This window comes from Canis lupus, chromosome 1 (assembly GCF_003254725.2).
Source record: "Canis lupus dingo isolate Sandy chromosome 1, ASM325472v2, whole genome shotgun sequence".
NCBI lineage: Eukaryota > Metazoa > Chordata > Mammalia > Carnivora > Canidae > Canis > Canis lupus.
The window spans coordinates 102,694,911-102,710,636 of NC_064243.1; the positions used below are offsets into that span (position 1 = coordinate 102,694,911).

Consider the following 15,726-nt stretch of genomic DNA (forward strand, 5'->3'; position numbering starts at 1 on the left):
CGGGCGGGCGGCGCGATGTCGGGCGAGGACGGCCCGGGGGCGGGACCGGGGGCCGCGGCGGCCGCGGCTCGCGAGCGGCGGCAGGAGCAGCTGCGGCAATGGGGGGCTCGTGGGGGCGCCGAGCCAGGCCCCGGGGAGCGGCGCGTCCGCACCGTGCGCTTCGAGCGCGCCGCCGAGTTTCTGGCGGCCTGCGCGGGCGGCGACCTGGACGAGGCGCGCCTCATGCTGCGCGCGGCGGACCCCAGCCCCGGCACCGAGCTCGACCCCGCCGCCCCGCCGCCCGCCCGCGCAGTGCTCGACTCCACCAACGCCGACGGCATCAGCGCCCTGCACCAGGTCAGCGCCCCGGCCCCTTCCGGGACCTGGTCCGCCCTGGGTCCGAGGCTCCTCGAGCATCCTCCCAGCCTGAGTCACGGTCGCCAGGCCTGGTCTGCGCCCCGCTCTCCGCTCCCGCCCACCTCGAGCTCCCCGCTTGCAGCCTTGAGCCTCCTCCTCAGCCGGCCCTGGTCTCTGCCACCCTGCGCCGCCCTCTCCCTGGACCCGAGCCACTGCTGACAGCTTCAGTCTGGTGCATGCCTCTGGTCTTGGTGGTGGTCACTTGGCGCCGCCTCCTCCCGACCCTGAGCGCGCCTTACCAGCCTCGTCGGTGTCCCGTCTACTGTGGCACCTCTTAGAGCGATAGTACTTAAATCCCCTGTACCCCGCTGTTCCCCTTTCCAGCCGGGTACCACCCTCACTGCGCAGCAACCTCCTCTCTGGCGCCTAAGGAGCTTCCTCCCCTAGTCCCCGGCCTGTGCTACATCTTTGGCTAGGCCCAGATCTTCCATGGTGCTGCTGCACAATGCGTCCTCCTCGCCATTCCTTCTCACCCTTGGGCAGTGCCATCTGTTGCTGTGTGAGGATGCTCTTGCTTGAGCCACTTTCTTCTAGGTCTGGATCACCTCATCCTATGTCCACCCAGATACTGGCTGCGTTCTCTTTCTGGAGGCTGTGCCACCTCTGGTCTCTCACAGTAGGCCTTGTGTCAGGGATGTGTCTTCCAGGCACCTCCTCGTCTCTTGCCCCTTCCCCTTGTCTAGGCCTGTATTCTTGCCCTTTTTTGAGGGAACCTCAAAGCACCCGATGCTCTATTCTGGGTCATCTTGCTTTCTCCTGTGCATTTGGGCAGCTTCTCCTGTAGACTCTGTGGTCTCTCTGGCTCTTGTCATACCACCTCCACGAGGGGTTCTAGAACCCTGCTGGTTCTCTCCTCCACAGCATGGCCCCTATGCCTTTCCAAGACTCCCTGATTGTTGCCTCCAGTGTTTCTGTGTCCCAAAACGAGGGCCACCTTACGCCCCAGGACTCTCTCTGGTTCTGGATGCATTTTTCTGCTCCCCCCCACAGTGGGAGCATCAGGGACAGGACTGGCCACAGGAGAGCCCCCACCCCCTGTCTCATCCCTGAGACCATGCCCTTCCTGGATGAGTCCTCAGCCCTCTCCTGCCTGCCAGAATCCGTGGGGTTTGGTAATTGATGGAGCCAGAGAAGACCCTGGGAAGGAAAGGCTGGTGGGGGAGGCAGGGATGTTTGAGGAGGCCCACTTCTCAGGTCCCCACGAAGTGAGGAGTAGTTGAGAGAAAGCAGAATTGTCTAAGTCCTAAGTTCTAGTTTCAGTTCCTCAGCCTTGTGGTTACAAAAGTTACTGTCCGTTCTGTGCCTCAGTGTCACCTGTGCAGCAGGACTAGCGGGCAGCCCTTCTTGGCAGGGCTCTGGTGAAGGAGGGAGGTGGCCTGTATGGAAATCCCTTCAGAAGCAGCAGAGGCATTCCTCTGGGGAGTTGTGCCACCTGGTCTGAGTGCCACCCCTCCCCTCTTTCTCCTTTCCAACTCCTAGGCCTGTCCCACCCAGAGTCTTTAGTGCTGTCTGGGAAATTGTCTTCCACCCAGAGGAGGGTCCTGCTTCTTTGAGGCCTTGTAGAGTACTTGCAAGCCCAAGAGAGGGGCCTGAGGCTCCTATACCCCCTTCCTCTTCCACCATCCACACCTTAGCTCCGCTCGACTTTCCCTTGGGCACTCTTGGTCCTGTTCTTCAGGCTGAGCCCTCCTCTGTCACCCTCCTGGGCCTAGATCCTTGCAAAAGGCAAGTCTGACCTGGCCTGTCAGGCTGCCCTTTCAGGTGCAATCTTTCCCCTTCTCCAGGCAAGCAGTTGGTAAACTCACTTTGCAGGTGGCCTGAACGGTTAGGGCTTTGGGGGTTCAGAAAGGGGAAGTTCTTGCCTCAGGTCACATGGCCAGCAACCGGGCGAGCTGGGGTTGGGTCAGATCTGCTGTGGGGTGACCAACTAATGCTGGTTTGCATGAGACTGGCCTGGTTTTAGCAGTGAAAGTCCCAGACAACCTGGGACAGTTGGCTGCCTCGTCTGGGTGAGTCCTGGGGCTGTGGTTTCCTTTCTGAATTCTCCCTGGAGTGGGTCCCCAGGCATCAGCCCCCTGCTCTGGTCGTGTGCCCAGAGTTCTCAGATCCCAGTGCCTGCTTCAGATGGGTCCGTTAACCACTTGATAAAGCCAGTTTCCTCTCCCCTTTCCCCAAAATTGCCTAATGGTTAGGTCTGGTCTGGAATAGAAGGGATCGGGAGCCACGGTTCTCAGGTCTGAATAGGGAGGATGGAAGCTGGGACTCCTGGGTCTGGGTTGGGGAGGGTCTTGGAGTCTTGGGTCTTGGGGAGAGGGGCTTGGACTCCTGGGTTTGGGGGCAGGGAGGCTTTTGGACTTCTGGTTCTGGGTGGTGGGGAGGAGCTTGGGCTCCTGGGTCTGGGGAGAGGGTGGTGGCTGTCGTCTGGGTTCTTGAATCCCTGGTGCCCAGGCCTTGGGCATCTTTCACATGGATTCCTGTGCCTAGCCAGGTCCTTGAAAGGGAAAGGCCCATCTCTCTCCTCGACACCCCCCCATCACCATGACAACCGGGTGGAAATAAACGAAGCCGAGTTCATCCCGTTCCCAGGGCACGTGTGGCCCCCCTTTCACGGCCTGAGTTTCCATGACTTCATGCTCTTGGCCCTCATGGCCTCCTCCCCCTTCTCCAGATGGGCGGTTTTGGAGAGGTGAGGGAGTTGGGGGGTTAATTTACCCTGAGAACCCAGGATTTCAGGTCCACCCGTTTCCTTGACCCAGGGCAGGTTCCAGTGCCCACCGGGTGTTTGTGTGTGCCCTGGGCTATAAAACCCTGCCCTGTTCCCACTTGCTGTGCCTACTCAGGCTGGGGCTCTTGTCTCCCTGAGACTGATTTCTTCCTCTGCAGTACAAGAGCCCTGACAGCAGGAAGATGAGAGAGGATCTACCCAAGTGTAGACCCCTTGGCACAATAGTCTGTACATAGTTGGCCCTCCGTGCGTGGGAGCTGCGTCTTGGGCCCCAGGCTCTGGGCACATGCTAACACAGCCATCCCTACTCCTTTAGGGGTCTTGTCCAGGACCATCATTCTGCCCTGTTTCCAGGGACTTAATGATTTGACCAGCTCTGCACAGCCTTGGGCCCCAGGGGCCAGGAGTCTCTCCTCAGGGTACAAGTCAGGGCCATGGTCAGTTCCTGGAGTGTATCCATTGGGTCTGAGGGAGGAGGGGCTGGGGGACCTGACTCCTGGTCTGTGGGAGGAGGGTCTGGGGGCCTGTATTCCTGGGTCTGGGAGGAGGGTCTGGGAGCCTGGATTCCTGGGTGTGAGGGAAGAGGGGCTGGAGGCCTGGACTCTTGTGTCTGAGGGAGGAGGGGCTGGGGGCCTGGACTCCTGGGTCTGAGGGAGGAGGGGCCTGGGGGCCTGGACTCCTGGGTCTGAGGGAGGAGGGGCCTGGGGGCCTGGATTCCTGGGTCTGAGGGAGGAGGGGCTGGGGGCCTGGACCCCTGTGTCTGAGGGAGGAAGGGCCTAGGGGCCTGGACCCCTGGGTCTGAGGGAGGAGGGGCTGGGAACCTGGACTCCTGGGTCTGTGGGAGGAGGGGCTGGGGGCCTGGACTCCACAGTCTGAGGGAGGAGGGGCTGGGAACCTGGACTTTTGGGTCTGAGGGAGGAGGGGCTGGGAACTTGGACTCCTGGGTCTGTGGGAGGAGGGGCTGGGGGCCTGGACTCTTGGTCTGAGGGAGGAGTTGTCCGTCACTGGAAGCCCTGTGCTGTTGGTGGTGACTGGGGTGCATCATATTCTCACAAAGTACCATTCAGGATTTCTACACTTGGAGAAAAGCCACCTCTCTTTATCCAATTCCTGCTTGCAGGGGTCTGGGTATCCTACTGTCATGGTCTCCACTGAACTCCAAATGCCCAGCAGACCTAACCTTTGGGAAGCCAGGGGTGTCCTAAATAGCTGGGTACTGATGGGTCCTCCAGGGATAGGGTTGGCGCCTTCCAGGATCTGTCCTAGGGACATCAGGGTCTCTCCCTTGAATGTCACAACTGCTTGTCGCCTGGATCTGTGTCACGGTCTCTGCAGGGGTCTCGCCTTTCTGGGTGTGTGGTGTCTGGGTCAGGTGAGGGCTGACAGTTGTGGCTTCTGTGCTCCAGGCCTGTATCGATGAGAACCTGGAGGTGGTACGCTTCCTGGTGGAGCAGGGTGCCACGGTGAACCAGGCCGACAATGAGGGCTGGACGCCTCTGCATGTGGCTGCCTCCTGTGGTTATCTGGACATCGCCAGGTGAGGTGGGGAAGGGTAAGTGGGGTCCCCCTGGGGGCTGGAGCTCAGTCCCCTCAGCCCTGACCTTCCTGCCCCTACCTGCCTCCAGGTACCTCCTGAGCCACGGGGCCAACATTGCCGCTGTCAACAGCGATGGGGACCTGCCCCTGGACTTGGCTGAGTCAGATGCCATGGAGGGGCTGCTGAAGGCAGAGATCGCCTACCGAGGTGGGCCCCTGGGTGCTGACTGTGGGCACAAGGGGGAAGACTGCCAGGGCGCAGAGGTCAGCCCCTGCATATCCTAGGATTCTCCGACTCTCTGTGCTTTGGTTTCCTTTACTGTGAAGTGGGAGTGTGAGTACTGATCCCTTGGGTTGCTTGGCATGGGGAGTGATCATAAAGAGTGCTTGTGCCACTGCTGGACACGCAGAAGAGCCCTGCCCTCGAGGAGGTGAGGGTCTCTTAAGTGGAATTGTCTTTTCGGGCAGGGGTCCTGGGGGATTGGTCCTCCTGTGCACCGGGTCACTGCACCCTGGTGGTCGTTAATGTGGGACCCAGGATCCTCTGCAACTCTGTGTATTACCAAGTTCATGTTTCTAGACAGAATGTGTGTTGTTTCCAGCAAGTTCTCAGAGGAGCTTATGACCAACCATATCCGCTCCCCCTTCCCCCCCCGCCCTGCACAGCTGTGTAGGACCAGTTGATGAATGGGGTGTGTGGGGAAGGCTGTGGGCTGACTGGCCTGGAAGCAGAGGACACAGGGCTGGGGGTGCTGGTCCAGGTGCAGTGAGGCGGCCGCTGAGGTGTGTACACAGGGCTGGGAGTCTGGAGGGCCTCATGGCGGGTTCATGGAGGCTCTGAAGAGCAGGCGCTGAGGGTGATGCCCAGATGCCTGGATCCCTAGATTCCCAGCTGGGGCAGGATGACTTCTGGTGTCTGCTGGAGAGCCACGGGGAGGTGGGCAGGTGGGCATCTGTGTCAGGGCACCCCCTGCCCTGCTTAAAAGGGGCAGTGAGCTAAGGCAGAGCTGAGCTCCCTCCTCTCCTTTGACTTTTTACCTTGAGAAACTTCCTGTTTGGAGAAAGGCTAGGATGGTCTTCTGGGGAGCACCCATGTGACCTCCCTGAGCTCTGCCCGGGTTTGAGCGGCTAAGTGGAGATGTGGTTCCAAGCTCACACAATTCTTTTCGAAAGTGTGTGCAGCCCACTGTTTTTTTAGTGCTTTTGGTATGGTGCATCTATCAGCATGTTGTTTCAGAGGGTTCGATCATCCCGTTACCACCCGGCCCTAGGAGACCACTCAGCTCTCTGTCCCCATGCACTTGCCCATTTTGGATGTCTTGTTCTAGTGGAATCACATGCTAGAGGTCGATCAGTTGTCCCGTTCTGGCACATCTGCAGTCGCCCTGCCTCTCCCCCTCCCCCCACCATACATAAATAGCTCCCCACCTTCCCTCTCCCTTTCCTTCTCTCTTCCTTTCCTGGCTGCCTCCCTCTCTGTTCCCAGGCTTCTTGAGAATGTGCTGCAGACAATGTAACCCCCGTCCTGCCATGGGAGCCAGTATCTCCTGGAACAGGGACACGGGCTGTCACATCGCTACTTTGCTGTGGGCGCGGGGACCTTGATGCTACTGTAACTTGTGGCCTCCCCTCCTGGATCCTTCTGGGGCCATGCCCTCCCTGCTCATTGTCCTCCTGTGTCCTAGCTTCCCTTTGCTTTCCTCACATGACGTGTCCCTCAGCCTGGACCTGGCCTCTGCTTCACCAGGAGATTCAATTCTGCATTTTTGGCAGGAGCTTCTCAGCACATTGCTGCGGGAGACAGGCCCCATGTGTCTGCCCTGTTGCTGTTGCTGCTAGCCTTGAACCTCATTGAAGGGCACAGGCCAGGTGGCTCTACTGTGGAGGCATCTTCCTTACTTTGTGATTCAAAGTAGCGTGCAGGATGGTGCTTGGATGCTGCCGCTGTGGGAACCCACTGCAGCCTGGCTCAGGCCGAAGAGGCGGTTTGTACAGCTATGTTCACAGCAGCCAAAAGGTGGATACGGCCCAAGTGTCCGTCAGCGGACAGATGCATAAACAAGATATGGTATGTGCACACAATGGAATATTATTCAGCCTTAAAAAGGCAAGAGATTCTGACCACTGCTGCAACGTGAACAAGCCTTGAAGACATTATGCTCCGTGAGATAAGTCAGACATAAAAAGGACAAGTGCTGTATGATTCCATTCTCGTGAGGAATGTGACCAAAGTGGTCAAATCCGTAGACAGAGAGTGGAATGGTAGGTGTTGAGGGCTGGCAGAGCGGGGAGATGGAGAGTTGCTGTTTAATCAGTACCGAGTTTCAGTTTTGCTAGATAAGAGTGTTCTGGAGAAGGATGTCAGTGGTGGTTGCACAACAGTGTGATTATACTTTTATTTTATTTTTTTAAATCTTTTTAAAGATTTATTATTATTTTTTTTATTAAAAAAAATTTTATTTATTTACTTATGACAGTCACAGAGAGAGAGAGAGAGAGAGAGAGAGGCAGAGACACAGGCAGAGGGAGAAGCAGGCTCCATGCACCGGGAGCCCGATGTGGGATTTGATCCTGGGTCTCCAGGATCGCGCCCTAACCCAAAGGCAGGCGCCAAACCGCTGCGCCACCCAGGGATCCCCTTTTTAAAGATTTTATTTAAGAGCGCAAGAGAGAGCATGAGCAGGGGGAATGGCAGAGTGAGAGGGAGAAGCAGGCTCCCCGCTGAGCAGGGAGCCCAATGTGGGGTTGATCCCAGGACCCTAAGATCATGACCCGAGCTGAAGGCAGACACCTATCCAACTGAGCCACCCAGATGCCCCTGACCTGCACATTTAAAAAGGGGTTAAGGTGGTAAACTTTATGTATATTTTTCCACAGGTTAAAAAAAAAATACAATTTTTGGGCTATGTAACTGAAGTCTAGGAATTGGACAGACTTCAGGCATACAAAGAAAACCATCACTGTACTGAACTCTGCATTGACCTTGTTCTTAGGCAGATTCTCTCAGTTTCTTCCTTTCTTTCTTTTTTTTTTAAAGATTTTATTTATTTATTCATGAGAGACAGAGAGAGAGAGAGAGAGAGAGGCAGAGACACAGGCAGAGGGAGAAGCAGGCTCCACACCGGATGCCCGACGTGGTACTCGATCCCGGGTCTCCAGGATCACGCTCTGGACTGAAGGGCGCTAAACTGCTGAGCCACCCGGCCTGCCCCTCTCTCACAGTTTCTAACAGTTCAGACTGATACTCCAGCTGAACCAGGACTAGGCTTCCTCAGTTGTCTAAGCCGCCACCCTCAGTCCGAGCCAGTACCATGCTAGTCACTGGGGCAAGAGGGGAGGGTGGTTAAGCCTGGTGATGTAGCCACCCGTGGAGCCCTGCATTGGGTGCAGTCATGTTGGAGCTGTGTGGGGTGAACGCAGGGTAGTATAGGGAAGACGTTAAAAAGGTGGTAGCGTAGATGCCAGCAAGGCCAGCAGGAGCCCTGCAGCAGATGCTGCCCCCAGCCCAGCCACCGTGTCCTGTGTAGACAGCACCCTTTGGCCACTTTGCCCACAAGGATGCAGCACTGGGCAGGAAGGGAGCCACCTGACAGGCCCTCCCACCCTCGGACAAGAATCTTCATCTGGGTGTTAGCAGGCATGAAAGGTGAGGGCCTACACCAAAAGAAGCATGGATAAATCACTAATCTGTAAATAATGATCTAAGCAGGGCTGGCAAGCTTTTTCTCTGAAAGACTATACTGTAAATATTTTAGACTTTGTGGGAGGCGCTGTCATGTTGCAACTATCCCCTGTGGCTGCTTTCCCCACTACAGGCAGGGGCAAAATGTAAATGATGGGCCTGTGTTCCAATAAAACTTTATTTACAAACACAGATGCCTTCCAGAATAGGCAGTCTTAGTGACAGGAAGTAAATTGGTGGTTGCCAGGGGCTGGGGGAGTGGGCTACAGAGAATGACTGCTTTATGGGAGGTTTCCTTTTGGGATAATGGGGAAGTTCTGGACATGGATGGGGGCCCATGGTTGCACATTGTGAACGTCCAAATGCTGCAGAACTGCACAGTTTAAAATAGCAAAATTGACACATTATGTTACCTTTGTCTTACCATCACCACAACAACAAAACTGAAAAACCAAACAGGTTTGCCAACCCCAATCAAGAGCTCCATCAATAAACACAGTCAGATCTCAGCAAAACCAAATTGCAGAAGGATGTGTATGAACACGTCAAAGGATACTGATGGTGGTTGAATAAAAGGTCAGCCAACCCCACCCCTCCCTGCCCAAGAAAGGCATAGGCATCTCTAATAGGATTGAAGGTGATTCCCTTTAAGGAAGTTGTGGGATGGGGAGTGTCCCTGAGTCCTCAGCATTCACCTGGCCTTTCCACCGCAGCCTGGGACCTCCAGGTAGGCCCTCAGCAACCAAACCTTCCTTGGACAGCTGCCAAACCAGAGACCCCAGGTGATCCCACTAGGGGTCAGGCCTGAGTGCCCAGGTACCGCCAGGTGGTGCAAATGTACAATCGGCTCAGGGTAGCTTCCGTGTTGCAGTGGGGAGTGCACTCTGGGATTCCACGTGTAGACCTAGGACAGAAGTTTACAGAATATGTAGTAAGGATAAAATAAAGTGCATGAAAGCAAGTTTGTGATGGTGGTTACCTCTGGGGCCATAGGGAACAGATGACATGTGTGAGGGGCACACAGGGGGTGTCTGTTTTCTCTGTCATATTTAAATGTTTAAAGAACCCAAGTGGTTCTTTGCCAGTGCTGTCCAATGGCAAGCCAGCATAAGCCACAAATGTAATTGAAAATTTTTAAGTAGGTGCAGATACTAAATGTAAAAGGATACAGGTGAAATTAATTTTAGTGATATATTTTATTTAACCTCCATTAAACCCCCCACCTCAGGGTGACTCAGTCAGTTATGCATCTAACTCTTGATATCAGTTCAGGTCAGGATTTCAGGGTCGTGAGGTCGGCCCCCATGTCAGGCTCTGCACTGGGCATGGAGCCTGCTTGAGATTCTCTCTCTTCCTCTCCCCTTGTCCCCCCACGCCACACTCTCCTCACTCTAACCAAAAAAAAAAAAAAAAAATTATTTGTGGGTTGCTGCATGCTTTTTCTCTCCACACATCGAAATCCAGTGTATACTTTACATTCATAACCCATGTGAGTTTGGACTAGCTACGGTTCAAGTGCTCAGTAGCTGCACATGAGGACGGCTCACTTCAGTAAGCGTGAGAAGCCTCACAGTTGAAAAAGCCGTAAAGGAGAAAGATCGAATATTTTCTGGAAAAGACTATTTTTGACTCCTGTCCCGAAGGTTTATACCAATCAAAGTGCAGATTCTTAGTGATGGTCAACATACTATTCCAGCGTCAACAAGGCTGCCTGTTTTGATCCAAAATCCACTAACATGTAAAGTCATAACTTGCCTTTTACATCCATAAATACAGTATAGCTTTTCCATGAAACCGAGGGAAATGGTGAAACTGACTGACCGAGAAGCATGCTGGCCTCTCACTTGATTGTGCTAGGTGATGGCACAGCTGTGAACCGGAATTAGCCCGTGGATAGGACAGAGCTGTTGCCCCAGTGACACAACACTTTATTTGGTGGCTCTTTGCTTTGTTTATCCTATTCCCGGGTGACAGAAATATTCATGACAAAGTGTGTGAAGATGCGGGGCTAAGGATTTTACTGGTGGTGCTACTGAGAGTCAGATGTCATCAAACATTGGGTTTGCTCCGTAAACTTGAGGTTTTATGCTCAGAAATCGCAAAAAGCTGACATTTCAGTTGAAAAGAGAAGGCCTGTGATCCTTGGTCCCTCTGCTCCCCAGCAGCGACATGGAGACCCAGTGGGGAAGCCCAGGTCCTCCAAGTCCCAGAGGAGGGACCCGGCAGGGCTGCAGCCCTGTGCCACCTGGAGCTCGAAGTGTGATTCTCACCTGCTGCCCCTTCTCCTCCTCTCAGGTGTGGATGTGGAGGCGGCCAAACGGGCTGAGGAGGAATTGCTGCTTCATGACACCAGATGCTGGCTGAACGGGGGTGCCATGCCAGAGGCCCGGCACCCCCGGACGGGGGCCTCTGCCCTGCATGTGGCCGCCGCTAAGGGCTACATCGAAGTGATGAGGTGAGCTGGGCTGGTGTAGTCCTCCCTTTGGCCTGCTCCTTGCCTTGGGCCTGTCTGTTCCTTCACATAGTCTATACCTTCCTGTGGAATTTTTAAGTTATGGATGCAGGCTGAGTATGTATTTCTGTGTACATACAGCCTTAGCTGTGTCTACAAGTCCTGATGCGTAGGTTCTTCCTTGTTATTCAGTTGAAAACATTTTCCAACTTATAGTCTTTCTTCTGTGACCCCTGGATTATTAGAAGTATGTCCTTAATTTCAGATGCATGGAATTTTCTCATCATCGTTTCTTGGCTTGATCGTACCATGGTCAGACAGCGGGTTCTATGTGATTCCAGGTTTCTGAAATCCTCTGAGGTTTGCTTTATACCTGAGTATGTGTAAGCAGGAAAAGAGCCACGCTATCAAGTGCAGCGTTGTATATAGGTTATTAGGTCAGCTTTATAGTTGTGCTATTTAAATCCTTTATATTCTTAGTGATTTTTCTTTCCATCTGCCTACTCTGGCAGTTCCTGTGAGAGGTGTAGAAAGAAATTTTTTTAAAAGATTTTTTATTTTATTATTTTTTAAAAAGATTTTATCCATTTATTCATGAGAGACACACAGAGAGAGAGGCAGAGACACAGGCAGAGGGAGAAGCAGGCTCTACGCAGGGAGCCCGACGTGGGACTCGATCCCAGGACTCCAGGATCATGCCCTGGGCTGACGGCGGCGCTAAACCGCTGAGACAACGGGGCTGCCCTTTTTAAAGATTGTTTAAAAAGATTTTATTTATTTATTTGTTTTTCATTCATGAGAGACACAGGGAGAGAGGCAAAGACATAGGCAGAGGGAGAAGCAGGCTCCCTGTAGGGAGCCCGATGCAGGACTCAATCCCAGGACCCCAGGATCATGACCTGAGCTGAAGGCAGATGCTCAGCCACTGAGCCACCCAGGCGTCCCTTTTTTTTAAAAGATTTTATTTTTAAGTAATCTCTACACCCAGCATGGGGCTCAAATTTACAACTCTGAGATCAAGAGTCACATGCTCCACCAATTGAACCAGTCAGGTGTCCCCTAAAATTTCCTACTATGCTTATGAATTTTGCTTGTTCATCCTTGTAGTTCTAGCAGTCTTTATTTCTGTATTTCAAAGCCAGGTTATCTGGCACATATGTATTTTACATTACATGTATTCAAACAGCGCATGTTCTCTTGCTACTGTCCTCACCTGGGCCTCATCTGTGTTTGGCTGCCTCACCCCCTCCCCCCTTTTTTAAAAGATTTTATTTATGTATTCATGAGAGACACAGAGAGAGAGAGGCAGAGACATAGGAAGAGGCAGAAGTAGGCTCCGTGCAGGGAGCCTGATGGGGGACTCTATCCCAGGACCCTGGAATCATGACCTGAGCCGAAGGCAGATGCTCAACCACTGAGCCACACAGTTGCCCCTCCTCACCCCTTTCTATTGAGGTGGTTGGCTCCAGTTCTTACTCCTCCTCTCTCTTTGTGATTTATACTTTATTTTTAGTCAGAAAGTAGAGTAGAGATGAATCCCTCATCTCTGCTCACCTCTGTGTTGGGCTTTTAGGGAGGTTTTCCTGTGAGGTACTTAAGATGACCCCTAATAGCTCCAGGCTCATGTCCTAGTTGCTTACCTACTGTGAGAGTATAGAAGTATGTCCTCTGTACTTGCAGCAAAAGACCTGGTCTGATCCTCACTGGGCCGCCTTGGATACCTGCCCATCCTGAAGCCAATCCCTGTGGCAAGAGGGATGGGATACTGTAAATGGTTGGGCCCAGTCATGCACCCAGCCCTGCTCTCTTCTGGCTGTGGCTTCCACCCCTGAGTCTCAGGTGGCTGATGGACCAGCTGCAATTGCATCTGTATCCCAGGTAGCAGGAAGGAGGCAAGGGCAAAGAGAGCAAATGTCGATGTCCTTTTAGAAGAACAATCCAGAAGTGACGTATACACTTAACGCTGACATCTCATTTGGCAGACCACCTGGCATTTACTTGGCATTACCATCATCCCAGTTACTCACCTGGTCATTCACAGCTGCCAGGGAGACTGGGACATTCTGCTTCGGCCCATGACAGCGTGTCCAGCCGAGAGCCGGTGCTGTTACACACAGGTGGAGAGTTCGTATTTGGGGGCAGCCTCATTTCCTGCCCCAGAACTCAAGTGCTTCAGATGCAGACATTATCTCTGAATCTCATTTCATTACTGCCCCTCTGAATGGCTTCTCTTTACAACCAGATCCATTGACTGCATTTTTAAGACAGTGTAACTGATGTTCTCATAGAGATGAGAGGTGTGCAATTATTTGATGCCATTGACTCAAGACTGACTTACTGAGCACCCACTGTATGCCAGGCCATCTTTTAGGACTGGGGATACACGGGCAAATGGGGCAGGTCTGCTGGGGAGCCAGGTGAGCATAGAAGCAGGCCACATTGGAGGCCCTGAGTGCATGAAGGGCCTGCCAGCCTCCATGCTCATGACCTAGGGCTGGATGACAACAGGGTGCACTGTGCCCTGTTCATCTTAAGATGTTGAGCAGCATCCTGGGGCTCTACACTGGGTGCCAGGAACACCCCCACCACAGTCATGACAACCAAACATGCCTGGGCATTGCCAGGTGCCCCTGGGGGGCCAGTGCTGTCCCTGGTTGAGAACCTCCAGATAGAAGGATATAAACAGGGTGGTGGGCAGGGCCTGCAGGACCTCTGGCCTGGGGACAGCTGGTGACCACGTGAACTCCCACCCCAGGCAGAGGGATCAGCATGTGCTGTGGGGTACCACCCCCCCACCCCCCACCCCCCGCCGTGGCCACACACACTGGGCACGTGGCGGGAGCTTGGGATCTCGAGAAGGTGAGTGGTGAGGTCAGCAGGACCACACAGGGACCCTTTCATTTGAAAAGCCTCCTTATTAAATATCTCCTCTCCATCCTCCCACCTTGTATTAGCTCTTTCCACTGACACAGAGCCTGATGCCAATTCTCCAGAGGCAGCCGCAAGCTGTGGGCAGGATTGCCTTCCCCCAAATCCTGTGGTCTAATGGTCTTTTTTTTTTTTAAGATTTTTATTTATTTATTCATGAGAGACACAGAGAGAGAGGCAGAGATATAGGCAGAGGGAGAAGCAGGCTCCCTGCAGGAAGCGTGATGCGGGACTCCATCCCAGGACCCAGGGACCATGACCTGATCCAAAGGCAGTCGCTCAACCACTGAGCTACCCAGGCATCCCATCTAATAGAGTCTTCTAAGTCAGGGTTCCTCAGGCTGGCCACTAGATCAGTCTTTGCTGTGGGGCCATCCTTCTCACTGTAGGATGTCAGTAGCATCCCTGGCACCCACTCCCAGGTTGTGACAACCAGAAATGTCTCCAGACACTGCCAGGTGTCCTCCAGTGGGCAGTGTCGCCTTGACTGGGAACTGCCATACTAAGCTGGTGGTTTCTGAGAACCCTAACACCCCCAAGGCTGCCCCTTCTGGGGTCTCCACCTTTTCATAGGCTCTGGGGCTGTCTGTCCCACACCCAGGGGTGAAAAATCAAGAGAGTTGACCCCCTTCAGGTACAAGGAGCAAGGTTCCGACGGCCACCTGATGGGTGGGTCTCTGCGCAGTGGCTTTTCACCACCTGCCCGGGGTCATTTCAGAGCTGTCATGTCTGGGTCATAGCACAGCCAGCTGATGTCAGCCATCGGTGCAGAACCCCTATCTTGGTTCTTGATTCTAAGCCTTCCTGGTCCCCAGGCTGCTCCTTCAGGCTGGCTACGACCCGGAGCTCCGGGATGGGGATGGCTGGACCCCCCTACACGCAGCGGCCCACTGGGGTGTGGAGGATGCTTGCCGCCTGCTGGCTGAGCACGGTGGGGGCATGGATTCGCTGACCCACGCGGTGAGGGCCGGGCTGCTGGTGGTCTGGTGGAGGTGAAGGTGGGGAGGGCCTCCCTTACCTCCTTCATGCTCCACCCCTCCCCTTCTTCTCCCTCCACCAGGGGCAACGTCCCTGTGACCTGGCTGATGAAGAGGTGCTGAGTCTGTTGGAGGAACTGGCCCGGAAGCAGGAGGATGTGAGTCTTGGGCTCCCTCCCTCCTTTCAGCAGGCTGAGGAAGGCCTCCCTGGTGGCCTAGCTCCTCCCCAGCTGGTAATGGAGTCAGGAAGAAGAGTTAAGGGAGGAGGCAGAGTCTGGGGCCCAGTCATACCTTGGGATACAGATGAGGTTAATCCATCCCAGGTTCAGGCTGGGCCTCATCTGCCCTGGTGCCCTGGGATGCTGTCAACCAGCACGGAGCCAGGGCCTGCTGCTGGAAAAATGCAGAGTGAAGGATGACTGGTGTGGACTTTGGGCTCTGAATCCCAGCTCTGCCATGGATTTGCTGTGTGAGCTCGGGCTGGTCACTTAACCCCTCTGGGCTTCTGTTTCCTCACCTGTAAAATGGGGTAATGGTGTGTGTACCTTTATGAAGAATTACGTGGAGTGTATGTTATTCTACAAGGAATATATCTGTTACCCAAGAAGAACATTTAGAATGTTGCTTGGCAGATAGTAAACCCTGTTGGTAGCAAGCAGCATCTTCAGGGGGCCAGGCCCTCTGCCTGGAGCTTCCAGCCAGGGGCAGGTATACCATCTACCTGGACACAGACCCCTCTGTTTAAAGGCTGGTTATAGTTCTGCCTTGGTAGATAGCTTCTCACATCCAGGGCATGTGCTCAGATTTGAGGGAACAGCATGTGCCAAGGCTAGTGGGTGGGAGCATGAGGCAGGAGAGGCCTGGGACAGGGGTATGCCCTGAAGGGCCTTGAATGCCAGCCAGAGGGTAGCATGAGGCTGAGAGTGAAGATGATGGGGCCATCACAGGGTTTGTAGAGGGTGAGGCAGGGTCAACTCTTGGCGAGGGAGAGCACAATCTGTATGCCTGTGTCCAGCCTAGAGGAGAGTCC

General features: G+C 54.2%; 1 protein-coding gene across 7 annotated transcripts in view; it reads left to right on the forward strand.

Moving 5' to 3' along the window:
• Window positions 1-15,726, forward strand: part of PPP1R12C (protein phosphatase 1 regulatory subunit 12C) — a 26,879-nt gene continuing 11,153 nt past the window's right edge. For all 7 annotated transcript variants that reach the window (XR_003126925.3, XR_003126926.3, XM_025423926.3 and 4 more), the window contains exons 1-6: window positions 1-336; window positions 4,528-4,658; window positions 4,747-4,865; window positions 10,635-10,794; window positions 14,535-14,679; window positions 14,780-14,854. Coding sequence is in view for 5 of the 7 variants with exons in the window: in XM_025423926.3 (XP_025279711.1) it covers window positions 16-336; window positions 4,528-4,658; window positions 4,747-4,865; window positions 10,635-10,794; window positions 14,535-14,679; window positions 14,780-14,854 (951 nt within the window). In the remaining 2 variants the exon portion in view is untranslated. The remainder of the gene's footprint in view (window positions 337-4,527; window positions 4,659-4,746; window positions 4,866-10,634; window positions 10,795-14,534; window positions 14,680-14,779; window positions 14,855-15,726) is intronic.